This window comes from Sipha flava, unplaced genomic scaffold (assembly GCF_003268045.1).
Source record: "Sipha flava isolate LNK unplaced genomic scaffold, YSA_version1 89_pilon_pilon, whole genome shotgun sequence".
Lineage (NCBI taxonomy): Eukaryota > Metazoa > Arthropoda > Insecta > Hemiptera > Aphididae > Sipha > Sipha flava.
The window spans coordinates 18,468-38,861 of NW_020273631.1; the positions used below are offsets into that span (position 1 = coordinate 18,468).

The 20,394-nt window shown below is 30.5% G+C and overlaps 1 protein-coding gene and 1 pseudogene across 1 annotated transcript; both read right to left on the reverse strand.

Annotated features, from left to right (window-relative positions):
* Window positions 1-1,806: 1,806 nt before the first annotated feature.
* Window positions 1,807-2,751, reverse strand: LOC112693695. The gene is made up of 2 exons (XM_025568887.1): window positions 1,940-2,751; window positions 1,807-1,878 (listed from the first exon to the last, which is right to left on the reverse strand). The coding sequence occupies exons 1-2, from the start codon at window positions 2,270-2,272 to the stop codon at window positions 1,807-1,809; spliced, it is 405 nt and encodes a 134-aa protein (XP_025424672.1). The 5' UTR covers window positions 2,273-2,751.
* A 9,769-nt stretch (window positions 2,752-12,520) lies between these two features.
* Window positions 12,521-19,854, reverse strand: LOC112693608 (annotated as a pseudogene).
* Window positions 19,855-20,394: the final 540 nt, after the last annotated feature.

Below are 20,394 nucleotides of genomic sequence, written 5' to 3' on the forward strand. Positions count from 1 at the left end.
TCGATAAAGATAATTGTTTATATAGAATAATAGATTATTTATTTAGTGTTCAGTTCAGTCAATTATTATTATCCGTCGTTATTTTTGCGTCTCGCAACCACGTAACGTCGAATCATACATAAAACGTAATACGTATTTTGTAACATTGTGTAATGCCGAAAGTACAACAGTCTACGAGTAGCCGACTACAAAGTTTTGTTTCGGAGTTTAAAAATACATTTACATCCAACAGACACGTTTTATTTTGTGTACTATGTGGTCATTTTTCTTTTTTTTTTTTTTAATGCATATAAATGCATATTATAATGCATATTTTAATGATTTTAGAAGCATATTTGCATTTATATTTATGTATTTTTTAGAGCTATAAGTCTCTAAGCCTAGTTATAAGTATAACGTTATACTATTCAAAAAGCAATTGAAATCTATAACAGATAATGAATCAAAAATGAAAAACGATTAAGGTCCGGTCAAACAGAGAGCGGACTGTCCACGACGGATAAGATTAAAATATAACACATTTTACAATTAACGAAATTATGCAAATCCTTTATATATTTTGACTTAAATAATAGCATTGATAATAGAATAGTCTATTCTATTATCAATGATAATAGGTATTCAATACTAGCTTTTCATATTTCAAATTTGTAAAATTTGTAAATTTTAACCTAGAACTCGGAGAAAATTTTTGGGGGAGGGGGGTACCCCCCTTAACCTCCCCTGTGTGTGCCACTGAATGAGTTGTATTTTTTCACAAAGATCGCGACGGACTCGAATAAAATGTATATATTATAGATAATAAATCAATATATTATGTTTTAAATATAGATTATATTATATATACATAATATAATAATATTTTAATAACTTTACTATACTATACTAGTCAAGTATAATAATATTATAATCAAAATTCATAGAAACCTTCAATTAAACTAATAATAAATTCTAGACAATTTATCAACGATATTAATAATAACATCAAAATAACTTGTTTTGATACAAGAAATGAAGAAAATATTTAATATTGTGTATAAACTATAAATTGAAATGAAGTATATCATTTAAAGCTGTGCACCGAAAAAGAACGATAGCTGATGAAACGAAACGATTGATTGATCCTGTGCGAGAATGCGTTTATTTGTATGATGTCATCTAGATTATAAAGATACAGCTAAAAGCAATTATTTTTCTTTTTGCTTGACTTAGAATTATAACCACTAGGGTGGTCCTTAACTATAGAGGTCAATTTTTTTTTTTTGAAAATTGATGACGAGTACCCCAAATTTTGTTCTATGTATTAAAACAATAATTGTGACAAAGTTTGGGCGTGATATGTTTACCCCTTCCCGTGCCTCAAAGGGGTTGAATTTTTATTAATTGGGGATGAATTACCATTTTTTGCATTTACTTTCTTAAATATTGATGTTACGCAAAAAATTATAAGTACTATTATTGTAGCTATATGTATTTACTAAATAAAAGTTTCTTATAAATATGTTGTGAAGTTGATGGTTATCCGTTAATTTAAAAAAAAAACTGGTCAAAGTTAATGTCTTAGGAAATTTCATAATTTTTATTTTTTTCTCTTATCTCTTAAATTTTAAAGTTATTCAAAAATCGTACATACATTTTGTTATAGAACGTACTATGCTATATTAATAAGGTTTCTTGACGATTTTTGAAACATAATCATTTTTTATATAAAATAGAAAAATAACATTTTTATACTATTATTATTTAATTTTTAACATTTTACATTAAAAAAAGAAGAAAAAAAAGGATAGAAATATAGTAACTATACTATTTTATTGCATCTTTGGTCAACATATTTTTACTATGGCTTGGATATTTTTTACGGTATTCTTGTACTACCTAAAAAAATAAATCTTAAGTGACACTAGTTATTTTAGTAAATTATTAACATATAACTTACCTTCAATACATACTGCTTTTGATTTTCATTTTTCGTAAATTTGGTATTAAAATCTTCCATCAATTTGACTCCACGTTCGGCTGCATCATTTATGACGCTCAAATGGTGTAAAATATTCTTGGCCTTTTTATAACTATCAATATTTGGCCAATTTTCCGGATTTTGTTGCAAGAAATCCATGCTTAATTTGAAACTTTGGAATATATTTTTCGATTTATGCGTCAACAATTCAAGTGGTAAGTCCTGTTTTAGAAATTGTGATATATCGCCAATTTTTAATACATATTTTTTTTTGTATATCTGTGGTAAATTCATCGTCCTCAAGCTCGTCATTTTCTAGTAGTTTTTTAGCCATTTGTTTTTTTATTTGATTATCAATCCTGTCATCAAATAACGAAAAACAAGCGGTTTCTTCTCCAAGATACCATAAGTGATTAATACATTTTTTCATAGCGATCTCAGCCACTTGCTTATCATCAGATTTATAGTCTTCAAGTTTTTTTAAAAAAAGTACATCGTTATAAGGGGCTTCAATAGCATTAGGAGACCTAAACCAAAACTCGATATAGCATTTTACAATAAAACAACAAATAGTTGTTAACGAAGAAATTTCTGCTTTCGTAATTTTAAATTGTTCTTGAAAAATGTATATTTTCAAACAATATATTCCCTTGCACATCCATCTAGCTAGATGATAAGCTCCTGGACGTCTAAAATGAATACCTTTAGGTGGTACCCCACCCAAAAAAATTATTACCAATTCCAAAAATTCTTTGTAATCATCCCTTGGTAGATTTTGGCTTAAGGTATCTTTACAAAATATAATAACATCATCGACTACTTTATGCAATATTTTTTTGACCCCAATATCACTTACCCAAGTACTAAATTTAGTTGTATCTATTTGATTCCAGTTATTTTTAAAACGTTTAAAAATTGGAATATCGGGACCGGACATTATTGTAAGTTTTGAGTATGAGAAAATTGATTGCAAAATAATTTCAAATATGTGATGCAAACGCTTGCACTTTTTCCAACATATCTCAATCCTTTAATGTGTCATACACTGCAGAAGAAATTTCCTTTCCGGTAACAGATGACAAATGTGGTACTCCAAGAAGTTGTTCTACGTTTGGTGCTGTTATAATAACTGGTAATCTATCTACATTTTCTGTTCCAATCAAATTAGGAAGTATTTTTGAGTCCCAGTGAACAACTACAGAATTTAAGTTTAATTGATGGAACGCTGTTTTAATTTCGGAAGATATTTGGTAACGAAAACTTTCACGAGCTCTCTTAATTGAAGAGCGACTTATCGCATAGTCTTTTACATCTACATTAAATACCTCGGCACATGCTATTAATAAGTGAACTGCATCCCTGTCACTAACCTTACATTTGTCTAAAGCTGATGCTAAACGACTATTCATAATTTCTTTCCTACCTCGTTTATTTTTCACTGGCATTGTAATACTTTCACAAATTTCGGAATCTTTAGAGTTAAGCACATAACGTTCATCATCGCTTGATATACTCTCCACAACATCAACACTGTTAGTTGGGCTGAAAAAAAAAATAATAGATATAGTCAATTTTATATTGTATATTAGGTAAATTATTTTTAAAAATCATTAGATATTTTTTTTTTTTTTTTAATAACAAAATTAATTTACCCGGTTCCATAATCGATGTTTGTTTGCTTGAACAATTCTCTCCTTTGCTCTCGCTCAGATCTTCGTTCTTCAACTGCACATAATTTTTTGTCCACACCTATCATATACCCAACACGACCTTCTTGTCTTTGTAAAGTTAGAAACTGCCTGTCTTCTTCAATTTTAATTATATTGAAAGCATCTTTGTGGGCAATATCAAACAAATTATTTAATGAGTTTTGAAATTTTTTTTCATTGTACTGTTGTGTTGCAGACTTTCTTGTTTTATTTTTATCTAAGCTTCGCCAACTTTCATATACATTTTTTATTTTTCGAACTACATCACAATGATGTTGAGTAGGTATTCTTGCCTTTTTCCAAAATAATAAGCATTCATCAGCAACAAGGCCCGAACTATCATTTAAATTTAAATTTACAACACGCATGTTATGAAATAATACCCGAAGGCAGTCTCCATTGGATGGTAATTTATTTCCAGTAATTTGATTAACCATATTACCTAAAAGGAAAATATACTGACGAGGCATTTTTAAATCAAACGTAAAAAAGAAAAAAAAGAAACGTATAACACTTTGTGTAGAAAAGTCGCACTAACTTATGACACAATTGTGAACACTGGACGTCTAAACAAACCGACAGTTTGACGGATAATGGCAATTTAATATTATGTTCTATTAATCACTTTTTCAATTTATTATGAAATACTATTTGGATATGGCTCGTAGATAAAAATGCGATAAGTTAAAGATATAATGTGTTTGTGGTTTCATAGTCTAAAAATACACAACTAATAGTCTAAATATTATGTTATCGGAGGACAAATATCAATGTACTGATTATCGTCATCAAAAATATCGATTTATTGTAAAAACAAAATTAAAATTATTTATTAACAAAAAATAATAAAATTAGGGCGAATCGTTAAACATTCCGGTTTCTTGTTAACTGACGGTAAACCATCAACCTTACAACATATTTATGAGAAACTTTTATTTAGTAAATATATATAGCTACAACAATAGTTCTTAGAGATTTTTGCATAACATTAATATTGCAGAAATTAGAGGTCAAAAACTAAAAACTTATGAAATTTCCTAAGACATTAATTTTGACCAGTTTTTTTTAAATTAACGGATAACCATCAACCTCACAACATATTTATGAGAAACTTTTATTTAGTAAATACATATAGCTACAATAATAGTACTTAAAGTTTTTTGCGTAACATCAATATTTAAGAGAGTAAATGCAAAAAAATGGTAATTCATCCCCAATTAATAAAAATTCAACCCCTTTGAGGCACGGGAAGGGGTAAACTTGTCACGCTCAAACTTTGTCATAGTTATTGTTTTAATACATAGAACAAAATTTGGGGTACTCCTCATCAAATTTTTCGATTCAAAAAATAAGGACCACCCTAATAACCACATAAACTTTTTGTGGACAACTTAATTCAACAGTTAAATGAACGATTTTTGAACCATAATAATACAATATTTGACTTTTGTTTTCTAATTTCTTATGAAACTTATGATAACAAAGTAATCAAAGATTTAGTGAATTTATTCAGATGATATTGATCAAGACATTTTTGAAGTAAAATTAAAGCTTTGGCGTATATATTTTCAAAAATTGAGTGTACACGGTCTTATAGAATCTAGATGTTCTTGATAAGTGCAATAAAGACTTCTTTCCAAATGTATTCAAATTTCTTCATACTTTTGCAACACTACATATTACATCGCGTGAACCAGAAAGAAGTTCTTCCACATTAAAAAGAATTATTACTAATCTTCGAAATTCTGTTGGCCATTTAAGGCTTAATGGCTTTGTAGTTAGTACATATAAGTACATATATAATATTGCTATAAAAGAACATTTCACAAAAAAAAATCAATTTAAAGCACCTATACATTTTATACACGTAAAAAAAAATATATAAAACTTACATATAAAATTACGTAAACAAGATAGTACTGAAAAAAATAGATAAATGCTATTTAATAAATGAATCAAAAGAGTAATCATAACATATATATAAATAGAATGAAGGATAAAATACCACAAAAAAAAATTAAAAAATAACTCCATAACAATGATAAAATAGAAAATTATTAGCAACAAAATTATTTATTAATCAAAATTTTACAAATTCGTTCAGATGAGTATGCATGTATCCATGCTATTTGCATGGGACGGTTTCGGCCACCGGAATCCAGATCTGCTATTGATAGAGCTGGTTGATGTTGTCTATCACCCTAAAACACGATAGTAAGAATACTGTATTAGAACATGAAAACAAATATTAAACTTAAATGAATTATTAATTATAAATTATTGTACATTAGTTTAATAATATTGAATATTTATTAATATTAATAGTATTTAATATTGATTTATTCAATAATAAATATAATATTAAAATACATATTTTATTTACCTGTCGCTATTTAAACACAAGCATCCTTAAATTTCTTCGTGTTGTATTGCGACGTAAAATCTCGTCGGCCGAAGTTCGATTCGGGCTGGTCGGTCTGGGTGGACGTGTCTCGGCTCACCACCACCTTAGCTTCACCGACTTGCGTCGAGAAATTCGTGACGGTGACGCTTGCGAACTCGTCCACCGAGACGGCCGCAACACCAACGGCAGGTCTATCCACCTCCTCTTGCTGCCATCGGCTTCTGTAAGGCCATGTCCTGGGGATTTGCCTACAATCCGGACACGTATGGTATGGTGTTCTTCTGCACAATAACAATGTCATATTTACAGAAGAATTACCATAGACTAATTTTAAGCAAAGAATAGGAGAAAGGTTCAATCGGAAAACAATGAATTGGATTCAGACTATTCGCGTGATGGAAATTACAGGAGACACGTTTCGTATGGATACGTAAATGAAAACAACGTACATTTTCTTGTTGTCGTTCCTTATATAGACTTTAAATTTTCGTATACATAGCAACGCTAGATGTTTGTTTTGGAGATTCAATGAATTTGTCAACTGTATAATTTAATCAGCCAGTTCATTTATGTTGAACGAAATATTTTTCGAACGTGCTCTGAATGGTTATTGATGTTTTGAAGTTTCTAAGTTATATTCCGTTAAGTTTAAATTGATTGTGTTTACTATAAAAAAAAATATTATGGATTAAGTGAAATTCCCCAAATTAATCATTACCTACTTCTTACTACAGATTAGGAACCACATATTTTATGACTATGTATCATGAACGTAATATTGAACATTTTTAAGTTTAAACTTATTTTTCTGTATTTTTTATTCAATATCAATCGTTCAAAATTTGTATCAAAATATTTTAAAATCTTATGAGATTGTATGAATTATTAGAGGCATTTTCAAATGATTATTTTAAATTGTTTTTAAAATTATTTACACTTATTAATGAATTTTAAATTTCTTGTATAAGTATTTACAGCTTTATAGTCAACTAAATTGACGGCGTTTCGGAGTATTGCCTATTGTCAAGGCGCACGCAGTAATTATGAGATTATTAGATGTTATGTAACTTCTATGTAAAATACACATATGTGCCAATACAATTTAAACGCCTTCAATTTCCAATTAGATTGGCATTTGCAATGACTATCAATAAGTCTCAAGGCCAAACGATGTTTGTCTGTAGCTTAGATTTGAGCACATCATATTTTTCACAAGGACAATTATATATAGCGTGCTCTCGAATCATCCAGTTTGTGTTGGCAAAAGATGCGATATCAAAAAATATTGTACACTCTGTTGCATTAAGGGATAGATATTGTTTTTACTAATATTGTCATAATTAGCCATATATATATAATTTTAATGGATCAATTTTAATAAATTATTAAAAAAATAAATGTTTGATGTTTTTTCATTTTTAACACGATTCAATAACCAGAGGAAACATTACGCTAGGATAATTTATCCACTACTGAAATATGAAAATTATTAAGTTTAACCTAAGTGTGATAATATTATTAAACAGTTTTCTATTCGACTCTGCGAAAATGGATTCAATGTGCATCTATAGAAATCATTGCAGTTTAAGACTAAGTCACTTATTAATGTTAATCATGTGACCTAAAAATTTCAACGTTCTGAAATGTATTATTTTTAAAAAAGTTATATAACTTACGAAAAATTTACACCGAGTTTTAACCAGATTAGTGTAGTGGGAAGTTTCTGTAAACAATCTAATATTTCAGAGGAAGTATCAGCTTGATATCCAAAAAGAATTGCAACTGCTTCAGTTCGTATACGAATTAACCCAGGTGGTATCACAGCCCAGTTACACAAAGGTGAACCACTCTGGAGTATGGCTTTATGAAAGAAACCTTTGCTTATCGTTGACAATAAATGTTATCCTGTGCTGACACCTCCTGCACTTTCACCGAACACTGTAACCTGTCCAGGATCACCACCAAACTTAGCGATGTTTTCTTGGACCCAGCGTTATGCCGTGTCTTACGTGAATCCGACTAATACGATAATTGTTGTACGACGCGGTTCTTAAAATAAACCAACCAACCCGAACAAACGGAAGTGGCTTACGTGACACGATTAATACGACCGATGCGTCCGATTTTTCGTATGCCTTTAGTCGTCGAATTGAAAACCAAAATAATTTTTTTCTAGTCGTTACGTCGTACGATTCGTACGTATATTGAAAATGGGGTTTTCAATTGCGGAAGTTCATAAAAGAAATTTTTTATGCAAAAAATGAGACAAGAACTATAAAGATAGGATAACTCCTGACAAAGAATAGGATGAAGTAGCTAAAACTACAAAAGTGAATTAAAAAAAAAAATTTAAAAAAAATATATTCGTATGGTAAACCAAGTAGAAACAAAAATATTTAATAAACATATAAACTTAAGATATAAGTGATACCAATTATAAAATATGAAATATTATAGATAGCAATAACAATAACAAGATAAGTATTATAGGAAATAGAAAGCAAAACAAATTCACACTTCTTTTTCCAATTCGGACAACCAACGTACGGCACCACCTTCCAATACGTGCAGGCTGTTTATACCTCCAGGGAAATGGTATGTCGGGCACTCTTCTACTAAGTTTTTCATAGTCTGGATCATTCCATCATCTTCACATAATTCTGAGTTCGTCAGTTTCCATTTTTTCATCAGATGGTTTGATCTACCTTGCCCGCAGCGAAAGCGGTTTAGTCTCGACCACTCTATCCTCGGTAGGTTAAATCCTGGAAGCTTAAGATCCGGATTCTCAACAAGTTCGTAATTATAAGGCTTTTTTGTACTCCATTCTCTTTTCCATCGATCGTTTATGGTAAGGTATGTACCGGAATTATCCGGCCAGCCAGGATTTCGTGACTTCAATCTCAACGGTGGTAGATTTTTTATATCATCATATAGTGGTATGGAAGGAGTTTTAGTGTACTTCTCCCATTCTCTCCTTAGGAAGTCTTCTCGCCTGATATGTGGCGGAGGAATATTTGTTAAGACTGGTAGCCAAGGTAGAGGAGTTGATTTTAGTGTCCCAGAGATAATTATCATTGACCGATTTAGCTGTTCGTCTATTTTAGAAACATGACAGCTGTTTAGCCAAACAGGACAGCAGTATTCGGCTGTGGAATAAACCAACGCAAGAGTTGCTGTTCTGAGAGAATTTGCGTTCGCTCCCCATCCAGAACCAGTTAGTTTAATGATGATATTATTTTGGGTCGATAGTTTCTGAGCTATTCTCTCTAGATGAACTCTGTACGTTAATGATCGGTCCAAATTAACCCCAAGATATTTAGGAGCTATGTTGTGTTGAATTTGAATTCCATCGAAGTTGATGTTAAGCTTCTGATTAACCAATTTGTTATTCAAGTGAAACATTATCAATTCCGTTTTTGATGGATTGGACTTCAGTTTCCACTTTTTGTAATATTCTAAGAGCGTGGCCAGATCCTTATTTATTTTATCTTCACATGTTTTAAAGTCAATACTTTGTACTACTAAAGCTGTGTCGTCCGCATATTGAAATCTACGTGATGAGAGATTCTCTGGCATATCATTAATGTACACATTAAACAAAATCGGTGCTAAGATGGAACCTTGTGGTAGTCCATTATTTAGATTTCTCCAGCTACTTTGTGAATCATTAATATGTACCCGGATTCTTCTATTTACTAGGAAAGAATTTAAGTAACTTGTTTAACTTTGAGCAAGGAATAATTTTACTAAATTTAAGCAGTAGTCCTTCTCGCCATACTGTATCATATGCTGTTGTAAGGTCTATAAAGACCGCGGCGGTTTTAATTTTCTTTTGAAATCCTGATTCAATGAAGGTCGTAAGTGCTTTAACTTGTTCACAACACGATCTTCCCGGGCGAAAGCCGGCTTGTTGCTTTGGCAGTACATTATCTATTAGGGGGGGGGGGGGCAATCCTATTGTAAATGAGTCTTTCAAGAAGTTTGTAACAGTTACTTAATAATGAAATTGGACGGTAATGGTTTGCTTCACTTCCATCCTTCCCAGGTTTATTAAATGCAATAATCTTAGATTTTTTGAAGGAGGTTGGTACGTTACCAGAACTAAGTATTTTGTTAAAAACTTTCAAAATGTATCCTTTGGCTCCTGGTCCCATATTAATTAGGAATTCTGGAAAAATTCCGTCGAAGCCGGGAGATTTATTATTCTTTATACTTGATAACGCGAGGTCCAGTTTACTAGCACTAAATTCTACAGAAAGATTATTATCATTAGATAATGATTTCTTCGCCTTTTTTAGATTTTTCTTTACAGATTTTGTCCATGTTCTGTCGGAGTCGGTGTTCGATGTGCTTACCAAGTTACTGGCTACTTTATTGGGTGAAAAAACGTTATTTTTTGGAATTGGAATTTTTCCACTATCTAGTCTACGAATAAGACTTCATGCTTTACGGCTAAAGTGGGTAAAGTCCAAATCTTCAGTTTTTGTTCTCCAGCTCTCTCTCCTGTTTTCATTCAGGGTATTTAATAGTTCTTCCTCCAATTCGGGATCACCCGTATTATTAAATTCTTCGAAGATTTCCTCATAGTACTCTGACCAGCCGGATATATAATCTTTCCTGAAACCTCTGGGAATGTTCTTTTTTGCGACGGCTATAATAGCGTTTGTGAAACGGTCAAAAGCTTCAATATCAGGGGGGATCCATTTTATAATAAGATCTAGTTCTTTGGAGAATTTTCCTCAATTTGCTTTTTTGAAATTCCATCGGGGTTTTTGTATTGTATGAACGATTGGGATTTTTAAGCCCCAGTCAACCATCACAGTACGATGTTGGCTGTGTGGAAAGTTGTTGAATACTGATCTTGTTGTTTTAGGGAACAATTTCGCAGAGTCTGTTGAGGTAATACTTAAGTCTGGTGAGTATTCTTTTCTCCATTTAGCTGAAACAAAAGTACCTCTATCCTTAGCATCGAACAATAATGATAGATTATTATTCGTGATCCAATCGTGAAGAAAATCTCCATTCGCATCATTTTGTTCATATCCCCAATCCTGGTGGTGACTATTAAAATCACCGATATATAAACAAGGATGGTTTAAAATTGGTAGTCGTGAGCCTGACCAAGTTGAACCTGGTGGTTTATAAATATTAACGATATGTAGGCTTGCTACTTTAATAGATGTGATATGGATGTTATCATCTGTAATGTGAGAGTTTATAATTTCTACGTCTTTAATATCTTGTTTTACATATATGGCTGTACCATAAGTTCTGCGATGGAGAGCTGCCACGAGTTGAAATCCCGAAATGTATCCTCTTTTTCTAAGATCCTCCTCATCGATCGTATGTGTTTCTTGAATAGCAATAGCACTTCTATCTTGTTATTTTCTGCTATTTTTGACAATACATCACATTTGGATCTAGAAATGCCTTCAATGTTTAAATGACATACTCTAAGCGTATATCCAGCATTCCGAGTTTTGTAGTCCTTAAAAGGACTGTTTTCGTTGTATAACCTAGTTATATTATTATTGGTTCTGTTATAATTTCTGATTCTTCTTTGGAAAGGCTGTGATGGTATAGGACCTGTACAGCACCGGGTTGATGACATTGATATGGCGTAAAGAAAAATCGTTATTCTATATGCAGGGTGGGCTACGTGCAAGCTGTCATCATCCACCCCATATAAAATAAAAATAGTTGATGAAAATAAATAGATAATTATAGATGATAATAAAAAATAAAATTACAGATTAGACATATTTTAGAGACCTTCTAGTGGAGGTACTACATAATGATAAAATGAAGTAGTTAGATTAGTAGGTCACAATATCACTGTCTTTTAAGTCTTTTGATTCGTTTGCCTGGGATAGTGATAAATGATTCAAGTTAGTGATTATTCAGGTTCTTATGGTAAGCTAAGCGGTTGTTAAAACGCATGCAGCGGAGTTTGACTATTTCAGAGACATATGAAATTTTAAAATCAAAATGGAGAGTATCGTTTGAAACATAGTGAAAATGTTATACTAATTTAATATTCCGTAAAGTATATGAAAATGTGTTGACAAATCCTGTATAAATTTAAATATATTTATGTACACTTATAAGAGTTAAATGTCTAATTATTTTTTTCCAATTCTGTTTCATAAAGAGGTTTTGATGTGATGTGAAAGTTCAAAACTTCCTTTCGTATGTTTATGATAAAAATAGAAAAGTCCCAACACATTTAATAAATGAAAAAAATAAATAAATTATTGTTAGAGTTTAATAGGAATACTCAGGTAATATTTTATTTTTTACTTTTAAAAACTAACAATACTATAAGATGATAAGTATGAAAAGTAAAATTATGTATATTGAAAGAAAAAATGAATGCATAAATTATAACCAATGAATAAAGCAAGTTAAGTTTAAAACCAATCCCCCTGAAATTAATTATTAATAATACAATAGAGTTTATTATTTATTTATTATTTATACAATTTATTTAATAATTTTGGTCTGTAATTGAAATCTAAATTACAATTCACTTTTGACAAATAATTTATTTGTTGAGATGGATGTGTTTAAACGAGATGTTAAAGGTAATCCACTCCAAAATTTGTACTTCTCTACATATGGATTTTTTATAATTGTTGGTTGGTCTGATTTTATGTACAAGAAAGATGAATCTTCAACTGTAGTAAATACTGGCCAAACTGATCCATTGTCTGTTCCATCCACAGTTGGAATCCTAAAACAAATGTATATTTATATTGGACGTGGATACAACATACGAATATACGTATATGAACTACTTATAATTTGTTAAAAAAATACGTTTTTAGTTTAAAGGTTACAACTGGTGATAGTTTGCTACGTGAAAATAAATTTACTATATTAATAAGTGTAATAACAAATAATTTTTTTTATTCACCAAAATATATTATATTATATAAATAAATTATAGGGATAGTCACTACAATACCTATTCTCAGTGTTCGAATTTTAATGGGGGGAGGGATGCAGGGAGACGAAGCGCCTTTATTATTTTTTTTTTTTTGCGTTATCCAACTATATTTTTTCACTGAAACTGAGGAAAGTCCCATGTTTACCCAAACTAATGTCCAAAATAATTTTTTATTAAAATATGGATTTTAATTTACCTCAATTTTATAACAAATATTACGATTTATAATACCTAAACTATTTTGGATATTCGTTTATTAACACACTGAGCTCCGCTAGTATTATCACTTATCAGTGCACATCCTATGTTAGCCAAAATTACTTTCGGTCAAATAGTGACTACACATCATGATTATAGATAGAATCATACTATGCAAACATACAGTTCGCATTGACCTGGTGACTAGTGATGGGCACTAGTTTTGATTATCGGTAGTCTATCAATAGTTTAATAAAATACCGAGTTTTTATTCAAATGGACGATAGTATGATTATTCAATATTTTTCAAAATATCCATTGAACTATTGAACCTGATAAGCACTACCGAATAGTTTTGGCTGTCGATAGTTTTAGAAAACAATCGAGTCAATCGAAACTATTTGGTATTATTTTATACATGAATAGTTTTAGAATACTATCAAGGATTATTTTATGCATTGATAGATAGTTCTATTGAGTATTTTATTGCATGAATATTGAATAGATAGTTGATAAAAAACGGATTAAGCCATTCAATAGTTTTCAAATCCCTAGATACTAGTTAAATCAAAAAAATTACTACTTAAAATTATTAATTCAATTAACAATCTTAGTTCAATTTTGTCCCAGAAAAGATGTTGAATTTTAAATTCAGCCCAATATTAAAAATCTAGTATACAGAAAAGGAAAACTCTATTACAAGTATATAACCATAAACTTCCTTCCTCCAATAATAATATAAAATATTGTATGCAAGAATGGTTAGTAAAAAATATTAATAATAACAGTGATCTGCCAGATGTAAAATTTAAGCCAGTTGAATATTGTTTCAGGTAAATTAATGAAAAAGTATTTAAAACATACATTTTTTTAGTAAAATACTTGACGTATCAAAAAATAAGCATTCAAAACTATCAAATGCCTACGATTTTTATACTTACTAAGTATTACTTTGATACCACGATAATGGTTGATTGTTTTGAATTAATATAATTTGTTTTGATGATCAATAGTCGATTTTTTTTGATAGTCAATTGTATAGATATTTTGAAACAATCGAGTTAATCGGTTAAACAACTGAGTGAATAGATAGTTTAAACTACGAATAGTTCGTTAATTTTAACTCGGTAGTGCCCATCACTACTAACACTACTAACTCGCGCTTAGCAACATACAAAATATATAATTGGTTCAAAATTAATTCGAAAGTATGGTAAATATAATTATATTTACGCTTATTACCTTTATAGGTACAAGAGAAAATATATTTTCATAATGACGGAGGGGGGTGTAGAGACGAAGCCCTCAACGAGTCTGTATTAAAATAATTGCGCAACCGGTACACGCAGTTTTTAAATCGTTGGAATGACCTCCTCTATTTAATTTTTCCCAGTTCCACTACCTATACTTTAAACGTGTAGATTTAATAAATATTAAAATAATTAATACTATATACGAATACTTACTTAGATGAAGCAAATTTTACCCAAATATCAACCATAAGCTTTGAAACTTTACTATCTTTTTTGTTTAATCCTTTGGGAATTACCGACTTCAACGGAAATAAACTGATCATTTCATCACCATGGCTGACTCCCAAAGACTTTGGATACTCTCCGTACAATTGATTAAACGAAAACTTTTGTTCGTAATCAAACAAATAAAAATAAACCGGAGAAGATAATTTTAAAGCCATGGTTATAACACCCGTGGAAAAAAACGCCTTCGCTGATCATCTATACGTAAATATGCTCAAATTAAAATTTAATTAAAACTAAAAAAAGTAAACATTTGTAAAAGGTAAATGTTTTATAAAAATATATACTATACATTAACTACTTCCGAATGCGAATTATCTTCTATCTTTCCTGTTGGGAAGTATTTTTTCATAACCTTATCTCTGATGTCTTTGATATAATCGGGTAATGCTAGATGTTGATACATTAACAAATAAGACAACAGACGACCGGATTCCATATTAATTTCCGGATATTTCAACTTTTTTTTGCTGAACAATTCTATAAAAAATGATTTTTGTTACAATGTTCGTTGTGAATGTAATATGATATATTATGATATATCTGCATATACACTATCTCAACTCGATATTAGTATATTATAAATCTCAACGAGGTATTGTATAATAAAAGCCTAAAAAAATCTATTAAAATAGAACCGGTTTTTGAACTTAAAAATTAATGACCATTAGAATATGGAGAAACTATAAGTATAAATGTGAAAACTATAAGATTGAAAAAATTTTAAAATTTAAATATCTCATCATAGTATGTAATATTAAGTACACGCAATAAAACATCTTGAAGAATAAAAATGACTAATATCAATAATATTTATTCATAACTTTTAATAATATCAAATTAAAGTTTTTTTACTTACAAAATTATAAAAAGGTAATGTGTTGCCCGTATGTATTATTAAATTAAAAATTATATAGTATATTTATTAGAATATATTTGTGGTAATTTAACTTCAACATGAATCTATTTTAAAACTACGTGAAAACTATTCTATACTTATAAATTTAACTAAATTTACTCAGGAGATAATCTTATTGAAAACAACACTGCTTACCTGAAGCAAATATGCCTCCTTCACCCGAGTTAAAACCAATCACAACAGGTACCATTGATTCTTGTTTGAAATCAGCAATTGGATTTTTACATATAAACGCCTCCTCTTTTGAATCACATGATTCAATAACCGGAGGAAACATTATGCTAGGGTGATTTATCCACACCTGAAATATGAAAATAATTTAGTTTCATATAGGTGTAATAATATTGTTTAACAATTATTCATTTCAACCCTCGGAAATGTTTTTAATGTGCATTTATAAAATTGATTTTATGGAAGAACTGAAACTATAACGACGGACTAATAACGTCATTTCAAATAAACTCTTTTTCAGGCTACGTCAGTCATGGGTACGTAAGTTCAAAAGAATACGGATAACAGTTCACCATGCTAATCATAATAAATACTATGGCAAACGGTTTGGTTGAACACTTTTACAGTCTTCTAAAGGCGGCAATTAAATGTTATACGAACGCTGGACGGAGGTAATTCCGTTAATATTATTAAAAATACAGTCTGCAGTTAAGGAAGACAAACAGGAAACACCCTTCGAAATAGTTTTTGATACCATAACACGGTCACTAAACGAATTTTTTCTGCGCCAAAAATCACAACCTACCCACTTTCGTATATGAAACAATTAAAAAGTGTGATGAATATCCCGTCCCCACGTCGGATCATACTAAAAAAAATCATTTCAATTCATAAATCGCTCCCGAAGTGTAAAAAAGTATTTGCATGCGTCGATCGAGTGAATATCCGTTCGACCCACCTTACACCTACCCGTATGAGGCATTGCAAGATCCAATCAAAACTAGGTTTGCAAATTTAGGGTAAAAAGTAAAAATCTCAATTGACAAATAAAAGCCATGTTTCGAATTTTAGCCGTTTTCGTTCAAAACGGGTGAACAAATTTCCAGTCAAATTTCGTTAACACTGTCGTTATAAAGGTCTTTGTCCAACACCGGATCGACGAGAGCTATTACGGGTATACATAAATGTACGTCTTTATGATTATCATTACACTGAGGGTCCACATAAAGTATTAGAATACCTAACTCTTATTACAACCATTATACATAGGCGCCAGTAGTACGGTTGCAATGGCTAAAGAATTATGGGGGTTAGCCAAATAATAATACACAAATATAAATCACACGATGATGACATCTTAAAGGTCAGTTATTCGACTTGCAGAAGTCGCGAGACAAACCACCCAATCATACAATAGGTAATCACTCTAAAAACGCATGTATTTTATCGGGCCCGGTTATTAAATATAAAATGTAAATATATGTTAAATATGAAATTATGTTAATATGATAAATATGTCGAAATATGTAATGAAGCATAATTTAAACGATGTCCGGGTCAAGAGTATTAATCTCTTGGGAAGACCAACACAAGAATACAAGAAAGGGTGTATAAGGGAGTTCCGAACAGACCAATATTCAGATCTGTTTTAGTTCGATCATAGCCATGCCACTTTCATGCCAGTATAATTACTCAATAAATTACGTAAATATTTTGGGCTTAGAATTATTTACATATAAAGTTATTATTTCAAAGTCAAAAGTTCATTATCTCATACTTATCAAATGAATACAATGATTAAGCTGCTCAATTGATTGAGCTCTACTATCGTTGAACTAGCCGGTACACACTGGTGCCGGCCATAGATTAATATTAAAATAAACATCAAAAATCTTTATTAATGATGTTATCAACTAGCAAAAGAGCCACTCACTCATCGTTTGTCGTTAATTCCTAATCAAGTTAATAGTTAATATGATTTATATAATGGAAAATAAAATCTATATTACTATAAGCGACTTTATTTTTCTTGCAAATTTACTGTTCTATGAACAATTTTCCCCAAAATTACCAATTTAGACTAAGTCGCTTATTAACATCGAACTTGTGGTTCAAGAATCTCTACTTTCTAAAAAATATTTTTTTTTTTTTTTAAATAATCATATTACGTACGAAGAATTTACGCTGAGTTTTGACCAGATCGATTGCCGTCTGTTTCTGCAAACAGTCTAATATGTCCGTGGAAGTATCAGCTTGACATCCAGAAAGAGTTGCAACTGCTTCAGTTCGTTTACGAATTAACCCAGGTGGTGCTACAGCCCAGTTACATGAAGGTGCACCACTCTGGAGCATAGCTTTATGGAAGAGACCTTTGCTCATCGGAGACAATAAATGATATCCTGTGCTGGCACCCCCTGCACTTTCACCGAACACTGTTACCTGTCCAGGGTCACCACCAAACTTAGCGATGTTTTCTTGGACCCATCGTAAAGCCATGACTTGATCTTTCATTCCGTAGTTACCTGGTATAACGTCATCTTCAGTACTGATAAATCCTAGAAGACAAATCAAACGTCCATAAATAAACAAGTTCAGGCTTGTACTACAAATATTTCTTACCGAATATACCGAGCCTGTAATTGATTGATACGAAAACGACATCTCTGTCCATTAAATATTCAGGTCCATACAGATCAGATCTGCTGTGGCCAGCAAGAAATCCTCCACCGGGTATCCAAAACATAACTGGCAAATTTCCATTTAAATTCGGCGAATGGACATTCAAATATAGACAGTCTTCTTCACCTTCTATTACATCTCTCGCTTTATAGAAGAAATGATTATTCTGAATACATATATTAGGTTCTTTTGTAGCATCCAAAGTACCATCCCATGAGTCTACTGGCTTTGGAGGCTAAAATCAATCGAACAATAAATGGTTATCATATAGGCTGTGTAACATCCAACATATGAATACTTCAAGATAATATACCTTAAACCTTAGTTCGTCAATTGGTGGCTTCGCATACGGTATACTAGTAAAAGAATAAAATGTTCGACCGTTTCTTGATTTTGATGTTCGTCCTCTTAAAGCACCTTTCGAAATTCTTACCACAGGATCACAGAGTACAGCGCTCAGGAATGAAAAGCATATAATATATACCCACCTCATTTTAATCTAAAAAATGAATATATTCTATTCATCAAATTCACTTAATTCTAATCACTAAAGTTAGTATAGTAATTATAGGTAAAATATAGTATTATTTGGTATTCTCCGACATTTGAATATAATATCAGTATAAGCCAGATTCATTTTATACTAATTTTTATAATAATAAATCAATAAAAATATTTTTTTAATTTCTATTTATATCACCAAGTATTTACAAAATTTGTTCGAAAGAAATTTCGACAAAGATGACATAAACCATTCAGCAAATTTCTTGAACTAAATTATTTATGGTGTAAGCGTTTGAATTTCAAATTAGTTGTGTTATAAATAACTTTCTAAATTAAACCATAAAATATGACATATGTTTATAAGCTTCTAAATATATTTTTCCTACGCTTATACTCCATAAAATTAGATAATACAATTCTTATGAAACCATACATTTAAAATCTATAATATAATGATTGCGTGTTAAAATAAGAATTGTTACAATAGTACGATTGAGAGACTCTTGAAAATTATTCAAATCTACATCATGAACAGTAATGTTATCAACTTAAGTTACCATTTCATGTAAATAAATATCTTTTCACTCGAAATTCAATGAATTTTTTCTAAAATCTATCAACGTTCAAAAACAATATTACCAATTAGTAATAAATAATCACCTATTTTTTATAAAAAACTAGATAATTTTAACTTAACAGTGAACGAATCCATGAATAAATACAAGTAAGTTTCATTATTATAAAATAATCTATGACAAAGTAATCTTCATGTTAAGTAGTGGAGGTCAGTTTGATCTCATACAAATTAAATATATTTTAACTAAAATTGGATTATTTTTATTTATAATATAGACATTATTGTGGTTTTTGTGGTTTTCAAAATGAGGACATATAAATCAAAGTTGGGGAAGAGAAATTACAGAAACTATTGTAATGAAGTACTTGATGAGGCATTGCTAAAGGTAGTCAGTGGACAACTTTCCATCCGAAAAGCTTCTGTACAGTACAATGTACCTTATGGTAAATTTTCTTCAACACAATCAATATTATTATTTTTATTGATAGCATGTATTAATTCTCTAGGGACTTTGAATAATATATATCTTGGGAAGCATATTCAAAGAACTGGTGGACAAACCGCATCAACTGAAAAAGAAGAGCTGGCATTAATTAAGGGCATTACTACTTGTGCAGATTGGGGCTTTCCGTTCTCTACAATAGAACTTCAAATGTTTAAAAAACATTATTTGGAATCTGCAGGAATTGTCATAAGTAAATTTAAAAATAATATTCTTGGTTCGGAGTGGTTAAAATCTTTTTTAAAACGTCATCAAAATTTAATAGGAATAAGATTAACGCAAAATATAAATAAAGCAAGGGCTGGGGTATCTTTTGAAACAATCAGTGAATATTTTTCTAATTTATATATAACTTTGCAAGATATACCACCTTCTCATATTTTTAACTATGATGAGACCAATGTCTCAGATGATCCTGGCAGAAAAAAAATGATTTTTCGCCGAGGAGTAAAATATCCTAAAAAAGTAATAAATCATTTGAAAACACCTATATCTTTAATGAT